This window comes from Trachypithecus francoisi, unplaced genomic scaffold, assembly GCF_009764315.1.
Source record: "Trachypithecus francoisi isolate TF-2019V2 unplaced genomic scaffold, Tfra_2.0 Lachesis_group0, whole genome shotgun sequence".
Taxonomy (NCBI): domain Eukaryota; kingdom Metazoa; phylum Chordata; class Mammalia; order Primates; family Cercopithecidae; genus Trachypithecus; species Trachypithecus francoisi.
Window position 1 is genome coordinate 54,145,094 of NW_022681453.1, and position 15,880 is coordinate 54,160,973.

Here is a 15,880-nt window from a genome sequence, read left to right on the forward strand (position 1 = left end):
ATCTCTACTAAAAATACCAAAAAATTAGCCGAGAGTGGTGGCACATGCCCTGTAGCCCCAGCTACTTGGGAGGCTGAGGCAGGAGAATTGCTTGAACCTGGGAGGCATAGGCTGCAGTAAACTGAGATCATGCTACTGCACTCCAGCCTGGGCAACAGAGCAAGACTCTGTCTGGAAAAAACTAAATAAAATAAATAAAGGGTCTGGTTAAATGCTGATTGGTCAGCACCTTAAGATATGGCACTGTCATGGAACAAAAATGTCTAAGCTGGAAGGCACCTTAGAGTTTAATTCCTGTTTCGCTTATATCACTATCACGAGTAAGGAAAGTTCGGCCCACGGAGAGTCAGGCTGTGGCTGAGTTCCTGCTGCCACCACCCACCAGGGGTGGCCCTGGGCTTCTGTTTTCTCATTACGTCATGCTGCCTCCCAAGATGGGAGTGTGTGTGGATGCCCAATGCTTCGTGCGGGGAGATGGTCCTTCCTTTTCCATCCGTTCTCTTCTCTGTATTGCTAGAAGCAGCCCCTGACCCAGCTGACATCACTTCCCACTGACTAGGAATCTGGCCTGGGGTTTCCAGTGACTAATATAGCAATTTAGGAACTTTCCATTCTAACAGGACACTTCTCCTGGAGGCTTTCTGTGTGCAGGAGGCTGTCACCAGCCCATTTTGTTCAAAGTGTAGGGGACTGTGCAATCTGATCGCAGCACTCACTGGCTCTGAAATCTTCTATGGTCCCTTGTAACTCTTAGGATCAAGTCCAAACTCCAAAGCTGAGCATTCGCTTGAGGGTCTTTGTTATGTGGTCCTGGGCTTTATCTCTTGTCTTTCTTTCTTCTACTCGGCCCACCTATGTTTATATTTTCTTTTTGTTTGTTTTGCTTTATTTTTTTGAGATGGAGTCTCGCTCTGTCACCCCGGCTGGAGTGCAGTGGCGCTATCTCGGCTCACTGCAACTTCTGCCTCCCGGGTTCAAGTGATTCTCCTGCCTCAGCCTTCCGAGTAGCTGGGACTACAAGTGGGCACCACCACACTTGGCTAATTTTTGTATGTTTAGCGGAGATGGGAGTTCACCATGTTGGCCAGGCTGGTCTCGAACTCTTGAACTTAGGTGATCCGCCCATCTCAGCCTCCCAAAGTGCTGGGATTACAGGCATGAGTCACTGCACCTGGCTGATTATTCCTAGTTTTAAAAAATGCCTTTCTCACTTCAGTAAACTCAGTAGAATACTGGTCATAAAAATCCATTAATGGGCCAGGTGCAGTGGCTCACACCTGTATCAAAAAAAAAAAAAAAAATTAGCCAGGCATGGTGGTGTGTCTGTAGTCCCAGCTGCTGGGGAGGCTGAGGTGGGACAATTGCTTGAGGCTGGGAGGCCAAGGCTGTGGTGGTCCATGTTTGCACCACTGCACTCATGCCACCTGGGCAGCAGAGTGATGCCCTGTCTCAAAAAAAAAATAATAATTTTTAATTCTTATTTATTTTTTATATTTTTGAGAAAGAGTCTCACTCTGTCACCCAGGCTGGAGTGCAGCGGCACGATCTCAGCTCACTGCAACCTCCACCTCCTGGGTTCAAGTGATTCTCCTGTCTCAGTTTCCCGAGTAGCTGGGATTACAGGCGTGTGTCACCAAGCCTGGGTAATTTTTGTATTTTTAGTAGAGACGGGGGTTTTACCATGTTGGCCAGGCCGGTATTGAACTCCTGACCTCAGGTGATCCACCCGCCTTGGCCTCCCAAAGTGCTAGGATTATAGGCATGAGCCACTGTACCTGGTCCCTGTGGCATAATGTTAATAAATAAGACCAGGATGCAGAATCTCAGGCGCGGCGTGGTGGCTCACACCTGCAATCCCAGCACTTTAAGAGGCTGAGGTGGGAAGATTGCTTGAGGCGAGGAGTGCAAGACCAGCCTGGTCAACATAGTGAGACCCCATCTCTTAAGAAAAGATACAAAATCTTACCTGCAATGTGGCAACAACTATATCCAAAGACACATCTATGTAGAGGGGGTGATTTTTGGAAAGGAGGAGTACCCTAGTGGCCTTAGGAGGGTGGTGAGGTGCTGTGTAACTTCTCCCCCGTATTGTCCATGTTTTTTTTTTTTTTTGGTGAACAACCATCAATTTTATGGTAAAACACCAAAAGAAATAATACATTATTTTTATTGTTACCAGTGGTAGTTCCCTGCAAGTTTTGTCCCATACTTCAGAATAGGCAAAGTATTTTTTTATCCATGGCTCTCTCGATCCTTATAACAGTCCTCTGAAGACAATGTGGTATGTGTGTGTGTTTTCATTCAATCATTCACTTAGCATATCTTTTTTTTGTTGTTTTTGGAGACAAGGTCTCCCTCTGTTGCCCAGGCTGGAGTGCAGTGACATCATCATGGCTTGCTGCAGCCTCCAACTCCTGGGTTCAAGTGATCCTCCCATCTCAGCCTCCTGAGTAGCTAGGACTACAGATGCATGCCACCATGCCTGGCTGCTTTGTTTATTTTTTGTAGAGACAGGTCTTGCTATGTTGCCCAGACTGGTTTTGAACTCCTGAGCTCCAGCAATCCCTCCTTGGCCTCCTAAAGTTTGGAACTGCAGGTGTGAGCTGCTGTACCCGGCCTCATGCACTTGTTGAGTTCCCCTGACCAGGACTGGGACTTAGCTGAGAGGAATGAGATGCCCGGGGCAAAATGGAAGGAGGCGCTGACACTCAGGGTCCTGCAGTGCCACCTGAAGATGAATGCCTCCTGCATTTTCCTTCCCTAGGTGCCTAACCTGACTCACCCTCATCCTGGCCCCGCCTCCACTCTGAGCCAGGCACTATTCTCAGTTCTGGGGAAGTAACCATGAACCAAACAGGTAGAGCTTCCTGCCTACATGGACCTTCCATTATAGAAGAGGAGGCAGCTAGTAGAGCTGGTACCCACTGAGGCTCCCATGGGCGCAGTGACTGCCCCAGGCATAGCAGCAGCTTCGACCCTCCTGTCCCGTGCTCTTTCTCTTAAGTCTTGTGTACTGGACTCCATGGGTGTCCAGCAGAGTCAGCGTTGTAACTTGGGCCACCTGTGGACCTCAGCTAATGGTGGTGTTTCCAGTGTGGACGGGGTGGTTGGGGAGGATGTCCTGGAAAAGCCCACCTAGTGGCTAACGTGGGGACCTCTCCTGGAGGGACTGCCTCTCTGACTCTAAGCAGAGTCCTCTCCCTCCCTTCTAGCCTCCTACGTGATCACAGACCTGACCCAGCTGCGGAAGATCAAGTCCATGGAGCGGGTGCAGGGTGTGAGCATCACGCGGGAGCTGCTGTGGTGGTGGGGCATGCGGCAGGCCACCGTCCAGCAACTTGTGGACCTCCTGTGCCACCTGGAGCTCTACCGGGCTGCCCAGATCATCCTGAACTGTGAGTAACTCAGGGCCCTCCTTGGGTGGGGCCTATCATGCCCCTGAGCAGTTTCCGTCCATGTGAGTTGCACTCTCTGGCCTTAATACTTTTTTCCTCTTTTAATTAAAAAACTAATTTAATGAGTGAGTTTATCATGCACATAAGAAACTGGTAACAGGCCAGGCGTGGTAGCTCACGCCTATAATCCCAGCACTTTGAGAGGCCAAGGCGGGTGGATCACCTGAGGTCAGGATTCGAGACTGGCCTGGCTAACATGGTGAAAACCTGTCTCTACTAAAAATACAAAATTAGCTGGGCTTGCTGGCCTGCGCCTGTAATCCTAGCTACTCGGGAGGCTGAGGCAGGAGAATCGCTTGAACCTGGGAGGTGGAGGTTGCAGTGAGCCAGGATTGCACCACTGCACTCCAGCCTGGGTGACAGAGTGAGACTCGGTCTCCAAAAGAAAAAAAAAGAAACTGGTAACAGTGGTTACCTGTGGGGAGAGGAACTGGGCAGCCAGAGAACACAGTGTTGGAGGGAGACTTTACTGTAAATTCTTTCGTACCTTTTAAATTTGGGCTATCTGTTCCAAAAATAAATATATTAATTAATTTAAAAAACCCCAATATAGCATAACAAAAATTCAAAAAAGCATTCAGTAAAAATGATTCATATTGTCATCCTTTCCCCACTTTACATCCCAAGAAGTAATGACTTTGGCAAAAATTTCTGGCTTGTCTTACTAGAAATTTTCTCTGCATGGGCAAGGATATTATGCATCTGCAATCCCTTTCTAAAAAGCTTTTTTTTTTGAGACAGGGTCTTGCTCTGTTGCCCAGGCTGGAGAGCAGTAGTGTGATCAAAGCTCACTGCAGCCTTGATATCCTGGGCTCAAGTGATCCTCCTGCCTCAACTTACTGAGTACTTCGGACTATAGGCACATGCCACCATGTCTGACTAATTTTTCATTTTTTTATAGAGATCGAGGCTGGTCTTGAACTCCTGGTCTCAAGTGATGCTCCTGCTTTGGCCTCCCAATGTGCTGGGGTTGTAGGCATGAGCCACATTACCCTGCCTGCAACCCCCTTTTGATACAGATAGCACATCATGTACTGTTATGAATTTTTTTTCACCTAGCAATAGACCTTGGGGACTGTTTCATATTGACACATTCTTTCTTTTTCTTTTTTTTTTTTTTGAGACGGAGTCTCGCTCTGTCACCCAGGCTGGAGTGCGGTGGCGCAATCTCGGCTCATTGCAAACTCCTCCTCCCGGGTTCACGCCATTCTCCTGCCTCAGCCTCCTGAGTAGCTGGGACTACAGGCGCCCACCACCACGCCCGGCTAATTTTTTGTATTTTTAGTAGAGAAAGGGTTTCACCGTGTTAGCCAGGATGATCTCGATCTCCTGACCTCGTGATCCGCCCACCTCAGCCTCCCAAAGTGCCGGGATTACAGGCATGAGCCACTGTGCCTGGCCAACACATTCTTTCTAATAGCTACATTGTATTCTTTTGACAGATGTTCTGTGATTTGTTTAGCTTGCCCCTATTGAGATATGTTTATGTTCCTTCTAGCATTTCTTGGTTCTTTTTATTTTTTCTTTTTTTTTGCGATGAAGTTTCGCTCTGTCGCCCAAGCTGGAGAGCAGTGGCACAATCTCAGCTCACCACAACCTCTACCTCCCATGTTCAAGAAGTTCTCCTGCCTCAGCCTCCCAAGTAGCTGGGATTACAGGTGCCCGCTACCACACCCAGCTAATTTTCTTTTTTTTTTGATATGGAGTCTTGCTCTGTTGCCCAGGCTAGAGTGCAGTGATGAGATCTTGACTCACTGAAGCCTCTGCCTCCCAGGTTCAAGTGAGTCTCCTGCCTCAGCTTCCCGAGTAGCTGGGACCCACTACCATGCCTGGCTAATTTTTGTATTTTTAGTAGAGATAAGGTTTCACTATGTTGGTCAAGCTGGTCTGAAACTCCTGATCTCAAATGATCCACCTGCCTTGGCCTCCCAAAGTGCTGGGATTATAGGTGTGAGCCACCGCGCCCCGTCAACTTTTTGTATTTTTAGTAGAGACAGGATTTCATTATGTTGGCCACGCTTGTCTTGAACTCCCAACCTCAGGTGATCTGCCCACCTTGGCCTCCCAAAGTGCTGGGATTACAGGTGTGAGCCACCATGTCCGGCCATTTTTCTGTTCCGTATAGTGTCATGATGTACTGTCCTAGACGTATAGAGCCTGTTTTGCACACATGTAAGTGTAGCCATGGGATGGCTTTCTGTTATAGTATTGGAATGTCTGGGTTGAAGATTTTTGCATTCTAAGTGTTGATTGATATTTGGTATTAACAAATTACGCTCCTCAGAAAACAGGATCATGTGTGGTGGGGACATGTTTAGCTGGTAATACCTCCCTACCCTGAAGGGTGGCTGTGAAGGTGAAGAGCAGAATGTCAAGTGCCTGATGTTCAGCTGGTACTCAGCAGAAGGCAGTGGGAATGGGGGTTCTGGTTACCCCTACCCCTCCTCACATCGCCAAAGAGACCCCCTCAGTGTAGGGCTGGGAGCCACTCTTCTGCAGGTACTTAACTGAGCACCTGCCTGGTGCTGTCCTAGGTTCTGGAATACAGCACAGGCAAAGCGACAGGTCCTCTGCCCTCACGAAGGCACAGTCTTGTGAGGAGACAGTTAATACACAGGAAAACAAGTAAAGAAATGGGCAGGCAGGATACAGTGACCAGACAGGGGAGCATCCTAGGACAGGGGGTGAAGGAAGGCCAGTGCGAGGATATGAACCTGGAGGAATAGGAAGAAGACAGCCATGTAACGCATTGGTAAGAGCCCAGGAGAGAGAGGCCAGCATGTGCAAGGGCCCTGAGGAGCCAGTGGTGGGAGCCCCAGACACCCGAGGAGGAGCTGTCCTGTCAGGGTTCCTGAGCTGGGAACCAGCTGGCTGGACCAGCAGACCAGATTCAGCACCTGCCTGTCCCTCAGGTTTTCTGGAATCACTGAGGGCTTCCAGGAAAAGGGACTGGGAGCAAGGGCCTGAGGGTGGGGGCCTAGAGAGCACCACCCTCTGAGGTAAACCAGGAGAGCAGAGGATGGTGTGGTGGACCTGCAGGTGGAGAGATCTAGAGCTACAGCCCAGGCTGGGCTTTTGGGGGCATCGTGGAGCAGAGCACACCAGGCACAGGGAGGCCAGTAGGGCAGCGAGAGCATCTCCTCCCTTCAGCTGCCAAGCGACTTTCCAGGCTTTCCTGTCTGAGGTACGGAATGGGGTGATCTGGCTCCCAATGGGAGTGATGTTCCAGCACAGGACCATGGCTGGGCCTACTTCTGCACAGGCCGGACCCTGACTCCACTGTGTGCCCCAGCAGCATAGTGGTGGCTCCTCTTGAGTCACGGTCCTCCCTATCCCCTGGACTTCTGTCTCCACCCCTGCTGGCCGCCTCCCTAAGCCCACCTTCCTCCTCAGAGTGGAGAGGGTCAGCTGCCCAGGCCACAGCCTCCCCACTCCTGGAACCCACCTGAAACCCCTCCTGCCTGGTGCTCCTGAGCCGCTGCCGTTCCTTACATTCCTCCTGCGACAGTTGTCAGAATCGACATGGAGTGATTTTGTATTTAAAAAAATAATAATAAAATAACACTTGGCTGCACGTGGTGGCTCACGCCTGTAATCCCAACACTTTGGGAGGCCGAGATGGGTGGATCACTTGAGGTTAGGAGTTTGAAACCAGCCAGACCAACATGGTGAAACCCTGTTTCTACTAAAAATACAAAAAAATTAGCTGGGTGCCTGTAATCCCAGCTACTCAAGAGGCTGAGGCAGGAGAATTGCTTGAACCTGGGAGGCAGAGGTTGCAGTGAGCGGAGATTGCACCACTGCACTCCAGCCTGGGTGACAGAGCGAGACTCCATTTCAAAAATAAATAACCCTGACAAATAGAACTAGGGAAGGCCATGAAGGGAGAACTGTCATGCATAAAGGCCCGACAACAGTAACTGTCACGGAAGACTCTACAAAAACCACAACCTTGCATAAATACCATCATAACCACACACAAAAAATACCCCTGCGAGGACATCTGCCCAGCAAATGGCTGTCCCACCCTGGAGACTGTAATCATTCTTGCTATTCAAGGATAGTTATCTCAAAACAGTTATGTAATGCTCTTCACTTTTCCTTTGAAAAACCTCCCTGGATACACCTTAGTTTACTATGGCATGTGTACTCTCATTCCGATGCCCTATTCCTGAGTAAGTATCATTTTCTTTTTTTTCTTTTTCTTCTTCTTTTTTTTTTTTTTTTTTTTTGAGATGGAGTCTTGCTCTGTCACCCAGGCTGGAAGGCAGTGGCGTGATCTTGGCTCGCTGCAACCTCTGCCTCCTGGGTTCAAGCGATTCTCTTCCCTCAGCCTCCCGAGTAGCTGGGACTACAGGCTCCTGCCACCACACCTGGCTAATTTTTGTATTTTTAGTAGAGACGAGGTTTCACCATATTGGCCAGGCTGGAATCAAACTCCTGACCTGAGGTGATCTGCTGGCCTCGGCCTCCCAAACTGCTGGGATTACAGGTGTGAGCCACTGCGCCCAGCTGCATCATTTTCTTGTAGAGAACCTCTCCTTGTTTATTATTTAGGTTGACACCCTGAAGGCCAGATCCTCATTCTGGCCCACCAGAGAGGCCAGGTGGTTTCACAGTGCAGTGGTGGGCGGCAGGCCTGAGTTTCAGTTCAGGCTCAGCCTTGATTGTGTGGCTCTGGACAAGTCCCTTCCTTTCCCTGGGCCCCAGACCTCTTGACCCCCTTGTCATCCAGCTCAAGTGCAGTCAGGAGCAGGGGTGGGAGTTGCAGCTAAGTCCACGTTGGAGAGGGGGATGATGGGGTGGGGCTGGCACCAGACCCCGATATTGCTCCCGCAGCTCAGGCTGAGAGGTTGCAGGGGAGTCCCGATGCCTGAAAGCAGAGAAGCACCAGGGCTTTGAGACACAGCCTCTTGTTGGACACTCACCATTGATGTCAAAACCTGTTGACTAATCTCACACAGATTCTTAGCAATGTGAGGCCAAAAAACAATAGAGTGTGAAATTTCCAGAGATACTCTCATCTGAGTGTGATGCCTTTTTAGGGGAACACTGAGCACTTTTGAGGTGCTGGCAGCCCCCGAGGGTCTGCTCAAAGGAGCCCCTTCTCCACCCAAGGAACCTGGCCAAGAATGGCCAATGGGTGAAGGTCACACCCAGGCAGCCTGGATCCAGAGCCATCCTGCTTAGCTTCTTTTTTCTGAGATAGAGTCCCGCTCTGTTGCCCAGGCTGGAGTGTAGTGGTGTGATCTCAGCTCACTGCAACCTCTGCCTCCCGGGTTCAAGCGATTCTTCTGCTTCAGCCTCCTGAGTAGCTGTGATTACAGGCGCCTGCCACCATGCTCAGCTAATTTTTCTATTTTTAGTAGAGATGGGGTTTCACCATGTTGGCCAGGCTGGTCTTGAACTCCTGACCTCAGGTGATCTGCCTGCCTCAGCCACCCAAAGTGCTAGGATTACAGGTGTGCGCTACTGCGCCCGGCCACCCTGCTTAGCTTCCATGGAGGACTTCAGCTGCATCAGTTGCCTCTGAGAGCAGTGCTTGGGTGTCCAGGAAACACTAGTGATGCTCTTGCCCGTTGATCTCTGTTCTGCTTAAAACTTTACTAAAGGTCTGTGCTCTCCTGTTCTCACCGCCTCTACCCTCCTTTCTTGTTCCCCAGACCTCGTCTTTCTTCTAGCCCTGCTGATCAAAATTGCCTGAGGAGGAGAGATTAAGGCTGGTTTCCATATCCACAAAACCCCTGCTGTTCTTCTGTTATGGGCGTCTGGTCATGTTTTACTATTGGTTTGAATTTGCAGGCAAGGCACTTCCCCTTTCTGTATCTTTTTTTTTTTTTAATTAGGAAAAAAAGGTGCTATAAATCCTTGTCACTTTTTGGAGGTGAATATAGAGAAGCATTTTAAATTTCTTATTCTACCTGGTCAGAGTCTCTACCCTTCCCTAATTGTTTAATGTTTAACATCAGTTAAACATGCTTTTGCACTCACTTGCTTAGGATTGGTTATGAACTTGCTCATTGTCGCTGGCAGTTTGAGAATCTGACCTCTGCCCACCACTTTATTTTATTTTATTTAATTAATTAATTAATTAATTTATTTCAGACGGAGTCTTTCTCTGTCGCCCAGGCTGGAGTGCAATGGTGCGATCTCAGCTCACTGCAACCTCCACCTCCCAGGTTCAAGAGATTCTCTTGCCTCAGCCTCCCAAGTAGCTGGGGTTACAAGCAAGCGCCACCATGCCTGGCCTAATTTTTTTTTTTTTTTTTGAGATGGAATTGCACTCTTATTACCCAGGCTGGAGGGCAGTGGCACGATCTCAGCTAAGTGCAACCTCTGTCTCCTGGATTCAGGTGATTTTCCTGCCTCAGCCACCTGAGTAGCTGGGATTACAGGCATGTGCCATCATGCCCAGCTAGTTTTGTATTTTTAGTAGAGATGGGGTTTCTCCATGTTGGGCAGGCTAGTCTCAAACTCCCAACCTCAGGTGATTTGCCCACCTCGACCTCCCAAAGTACTAGGATTACAGCCGTGAGCCACCACGCCTGGCTGGATGCCCACCACCTCTTAAAGGGTGTTAACAATACATTTGAAGAAAACAGTACTTGAAAACCCCACATACCAAAAGTCCTGGACATGAAGTGGCTTCCTGAGGGACTTACCTCTCCAGGGGATGTGCCTGAATGTGACTGTAGCCTTTTGAAGGCCCTGCTTGAACTGAGTGGCACGATTGGGGCCCACTGGGGGCCATATCCATGCACAGTCTCTTGAAATTGTGAACTGCGGAGGCTGCCTGGTCTGAATGGGTAGAGGGCTGGCTCTGTGGGTCTCTGTTCCTTGATTTTCCTCAGACTTAGTTGCCAAGGCCATAGTTATTTAATTTGTCAAACACTGAATATTCTCAGCTGTAGAATGGGCCAGGCACAGTGGCTCACACCTGTAATCCCAGCACTTTGGGAGGCTGAGCCGGGTGGATCACAAGGTCAGGAGATTGAGACCATCCTGGCTAACACAGTGAAACCCTGCCTCTACTAAAACAAACAAACAAACAAACAAAAATTAGCCAGGCGTGGTGGCGGGTGCCTGTAGTCCCAGCTACTTGGGAGGCTGAGGCAGGAGAATGGTGGGAACACGGGAGGTGGAGCTCACAGTGAGCTGAGATCGCACCACTGCACCCCAGCCTGGGCGACAGAGCGAGACTCCATCTCAAAAAAAAAAAAAAAAGAAGAAATACAATGGATCAGTACAGAAGGCTTAGAACAGAAAGCAGCTACCCATTCCTTGCCCTAGCAAATCTGCTGGCCAGAGTCAGCCCCTTTTTCCTCTTTTAGCCATCCATGTCTTGGTCTCCTCCATTAGCCTTCCAGGTTCACTACTTATCGGGGGAAATCCCCACCCCCAATATTCAACGTGGGTTCTTTTCTATTTCCTCAAGTGTCAGCTGGTCTGAGAAATAAAGGGAAAGAGTACAAAAGAGAGAAATTTTAAAGCTGGGTGTCTGCGGGAGACATCACATGTTGGCAGGTTCCGTGATGCTCCCTGAGCCGTAAAACCAGCAAATTTTTATTAGCAATTTTCAAAAGGGGAGGGAGTGCACGAATAGGGTGTGGGTCACAGAGATCACACGTTCCACAAGGTAATAAAAGATCATAAAGCAAATGGAGGCAGGGCGAGATCACAGGACCACAGGATGGGGTGAAATTAAAATTGCTAATGAAGTTTCGGGCATGCACTGTCATTGATAACATCTTATCAGGAGACAGGGTTTGAGAGCAGACAACCTGTCTGACCAAAATTTATTAGGTGGGAATTTCCTCATCCTAATAAGTGTGGGAGCGCTACAGGAGACCAGGGCTTATTTTATCCCTTCGGCTTTGACCGTAAAAGACGCCGCCCCAAAGGGGCCATTTCAGAGGCCTACCCTCAGAGGCCATTCTCCTTCTCAGGGATGTTCCTTGCTGGGAAAAAGAATTCAGCGATAGTTCTCCTATTTGCTTTTGAAAGAAGAGAAATGTGGCTCTGTTCCACCCGCTCACCAGCTGTCAGAGTTTAAGGTTATCTCCTTTGTTCCCTGAAGACTGCTGTTATCCTGTTCTTTTTTCAAGGTGCCCAGATTTCATATTGTTCAAACACACATGCTCTACAAACAATTTGTGCAGTTAACACAATCATCACAGGGTCCTGAGGCGACATACATCCTCCTCAGCTTGTGAAGATGACAGGATTAAAGAGATTAAAGTAAAGACAGGCATAGGAAATCACAAGGGTATTGATTGGGGAAGTGATAAGTGCCCATGAAATCTTCACAATTTATGTTCAGAGATTGCAGTAAAGACAGGCGTAAGAAATTATAAAAGTATTAATTTGGGAAACTAATAAATGTCCATGAAATCTTCACAATTTATGTTCTTCTGCCGAGGCTTCAGCCGGTCCCTCCATTCGGGGTCCCTGACTTCCCGCAACAACTACTGTTAAACAAGCGCAGACCACAGTGGCTGAAAGACAGGCATTCATTTCCCTCTCCTGTGACTGCCAGGCTGCCCCAGGCTCATGTGGCAGCTCCGTGGTGTTGTGGCCCAGGCTCTTCTTTATTGTTCTGCTAACGTGGACACAAGGCTTCTCACATCTGAGATGGCCCCTCTGTGCCCCCATATGCACACTGCAGCCAGCAGGAAGAGAAAAAGAGGCAAAGGGTGGGCACACTCCACTTCTTCTAAGGACATGACCAGGGAAGTTGCTCACCTACTTTCCCTCATAAGCTATTGGCCAGAACCTGATCACAGAACCACACCTGCTTGCAAGGGAGGCTGGGAAATGTAATCTTTAGTTGGAAGGTTATATGTGCAACTAAAGCTTCTAGTACTCTAGAAGAGGAGGAAATCAGTATTGGAGGGACAATTAGCAGTTTCTGCCACAGTCCATTTTGACCACCCAGATATCCATATACACCTGTCTTGACATGCATGAAACATCTGCTTTCCGCAAGGGAGACAGGCCTGGGGGCCTAATCAGCCATTTCCTTTAGGGCAAGTCTGGTATGTGTGGGTGATATGTAGCCTTCTCTAATGGCCCAGTGACCCAGGGCCTCTCAACCAAAGAGAAGCTGTCTGCATCGCCTTCCCCCAGCACACCCAAATTCAGTGGTGGAATTTGAACAGGAAGCCACAATAAAAACTACCACTTGAGATGAGAAACACGAGGTTGTTACTTGTCTATAGCAGTCAACAAATCTGGCAGAGGAGCAATTGTAAAACTCCATTCCCTGTTTTTTTTTTTGTTTTGTTTTGTTTTTTTTTTGAGACAGAGTCTCTCTCTGTCACCCAGGCCAGAGTGCAGTGGCGTGATCTCGGCTTACTGCAAGCTCTGCCTCCTGGGTTCATGCCATTCTCCTGCCTCAACCTCCTGAGTAGCTGGGACTACAGGCGCCCGCAACCATGCCTGGATAATTTTTTTTTTGTATCTTCAGTAGAGACAGGGTTTCACCGTGTTAGCCAGGATGGTCTTGATCTCCTGACCTCGTGATCCGCCACCTCGGCTGCCAAAGTGCTGGGATTACAGGCGTGAGCCACTGCGCCTGGCCAAAACTCCATTCCCTGTTAAAGGAGTAAGTTCTTTGCTTGGCCTATTTGGCAGCCCTTGGTTCTCAGTGATCTGTGATTCTCAAAGCATCGTAAGCATCAGTATCACCTGGGAACTTGTTAGAAGTGCAAATTATTGGGGCCCACCTCATCTGCTGATTCAGAAACTCTAGGGGTGAGGCCCAGCAGTCTGGCCTAAGTTCCCCAGGTGATTCTGATGCACCTTGAGGTTTAAGAACCAATGCTCTGGCCGGGCGTGGTGGTTCACACCTGTAATCCCAGCACTTTGGGAGGCCGAGGTGGGCGGATCACTTGAGGTCAGGAGTTTAAGACCAGCCTGACCAACATGGTGAAACATTGTCTCTACTAAAAATACAAAAATTAGGCCAGGCGTGGTGGCTCATGCCTGTAATCTCAGCTACTTGGGAGGCTGACGCAGGAGAATTGCTTGAACCTGGGAGGCAGAGGTTGCAGTGAGCTGAGATTGTGTCACTGCACTCCAACCTGGGCGACAGAACAACACTCAAAAATAAATAAATAAAAATGGAAATACAAAAATTAGCCAGGCGTGGTGGTGCGTGCCTATAATCTCAGCTACTCGGGAGGCTGAGGCAAGAGAATCTCTTGAACCAGGAGGCAGAGGTTGCTGGGAGGCAGAGATTGCAATGAGCTGAGATTGCGCCACTGCACTTCAGCCTGGGTGACAGAGCAAGACTCCGTCTCAACAACAAAAAAAAGAACCACTGCTCTGATAGCTGGTCCTGCGTGATTTCTGGCTATGTTTGGAGGCAGGGGAAGTGGAGCTTCCATGTTCATTGTTTTCTGTGGCCTTATGTGAAACGGAACTGGAAAGAATGTGCTTTTATTTAGGGCTCTTTGGCTTTCACAAACCACCTCCTGCTGGTGTGGGTCTGGGACTTGAGTGCAGCTGTAGGAATCAAATAATCTCCAGCTTTTTTCAGATTCAGCTGTGGTTTCTTTGGCAACACAGTTCTGTCAAAAAACAAGAAGCTTCTGCTCTCTTGGCAGAAGAAAATCAGTTCTGCTGTGGTGATCACAGCCAAAGATCCAGCCTAGACACATCGTAATTCTTAGCCCTGAAGTGTTTGGTCTGTTACTTCTTGGCTTCTGTGCTCAGCCTCCCCAACCTCACCCCCCAATTTAATGTGCTTACCTGGAGCTTCCCTTGAAGCCACCTGAAACAGTAAGTTGGATGGGAAGGCAGGACTCTTAATTTGACTTTTGCCTTTGAGCTCTCTGTATTTGGCAGAAAACCTCTTCTGAGGGTCAATAGTAGAACTGAGAAAGGTGGAGCAGAGATTAGATAATCAGAAAGCTTAGTACCATGGTCTTCCCTGCTGCTGAGGCAGGAGGATCTTGAGATCCCCCAAAATGGGGATTCTTGTCGACTTGGATTGTTAGCTACAGGCTCGGTCTTTGTCTTCCTTCCTTCCTTCCTTCCTCCCTCCCTTCCTTCCTCCCTCCCTCCCTCCCTTCCTTCCTTCCTTCCGTCCTTCCTTCCTTCCTTCCTTTTCTTTACTTTCTTTACTTTCTTTCTTCTTCTTTTAAAAAAAAAATAGAGACAGAGTCTTGCTTTGTTGCCCAGGCTGGAATGCAGTGGTGCAATCATAGCTCACTGCTGTCTTGAACTCCTGGGCTCAAACAGTCCTCTTGCTTCAGCCTCCCAGGTAGCTAGGACTATAGGTGCAAATCACCATGCCCAGCTAATTTTTTTGTTTTTCAGATTTTGGAATTTTTGCATTATCTCCTTAGTGGCGGAGTATCCCTAATCGAAAATCCAATATCCGAAGTGCTCCAATGAGCATTTCTTTTGAGTGTCATGTTGTTGCTCAAAAAGTTTTGGATGTTGGAGCATTTTGGATTTCAGGTTTTCAGATTAGGGCAACTCCACCTGTTACCACTATTTTCAGTCCCTCTATAGGTTGGCTTTGCAGTGTTAATATACTTACATTTCTTCCATAAGCTATAGGCAGTGTCTCCTGATGCCCCATTTTGTAAGATGAAGCCCTTTCTTGTCCTCTCCTCTCCACTTTCACCTTCCATCTTCTGGCAAAGACTAGTTGAAAAATAGTCCTCTGTGAATTTTGGGACCTCTGAGCTTCCAGGGAAGAACTGGGTCTTGGATGAAGATTCACTCTCTGGGTCAGACAGGAAGGGGGAATACTGCCTTTGTGTTCTAGTTGAAAGCTTCCTCATTGTGATGGGGAGAGTACTACATGCATAGGGCATCTGCAGTGGCAGGTCATGGTCTAGGGTAGCATTTCCCACACCATATGCCTCAGAAGACTGGTCCAGCAAGATACCCTTCTGCAAACAAAAGGGTTCATGAAACACTAAACTTAGGAATCCCTGCATACTTTATCACTGCCTCCACCTTTGGAGATTTATAATGCACACCAACTGTGAAGGCTCTGATAAGTCCTGCAGCAAAGAAACTTATTTAGGCTATTGTTTTCCATTCATATTTGACCATAGTATTCCTTTTCATTTGATACTTACTAATATGCCCATGAGATTAATATACTTTGTGAGTCACTGCTCTGGGGAACTGGTGACCATGGTGAGGGTGCAGGCATCTCAGGGAAGCCCCATGATGGAGAACCTAGGGGGTCAGGGGCAGTACTTGTATGTTCAGACCAGCATCCAGCACGAAAAGAGTCTGTTTCTGGGGCTAGGGTCCACCATCACCCTAGGGCTTAACGACAAGAGTCCTACTCCAGAGAGGGATTTTTCCAGATGACCAGGCTTAGGAGGGGACCATGGGCCGGGCTCCAGACCTTATATGCTGGCATCCTAGGGGCTTAAGAGCAGGAATTGAGGCAGAGG

General features: G+C 48.6%; 1 protein-coding gene across 2 annotated transcripts in view; it reads left to right on the plus strand.

Moving 5' to 3' along the window:
* IRAK2 (interleukin 1 receptor associated kinase 2) overlaps positions 1 to 15,880 on the plus strand; it is a 79,657-nt gene that overhangs the window by 7,073 nt on the left and 56,704 nt on the right. For both annotated transcript variants that reach the window (XM_033210652.1, XM_033210651.1), the window contains exon 2: positions 3,213 to 3,395. In XM_033210652.1, coding sequence (XP_033066543.1) covers positions 3,213 to 3,395 — 183 coding nt within the window. The remainder of the gene's footprint in view (positions 1 to 3,212; positions 3,396 to 15,880) is intronic.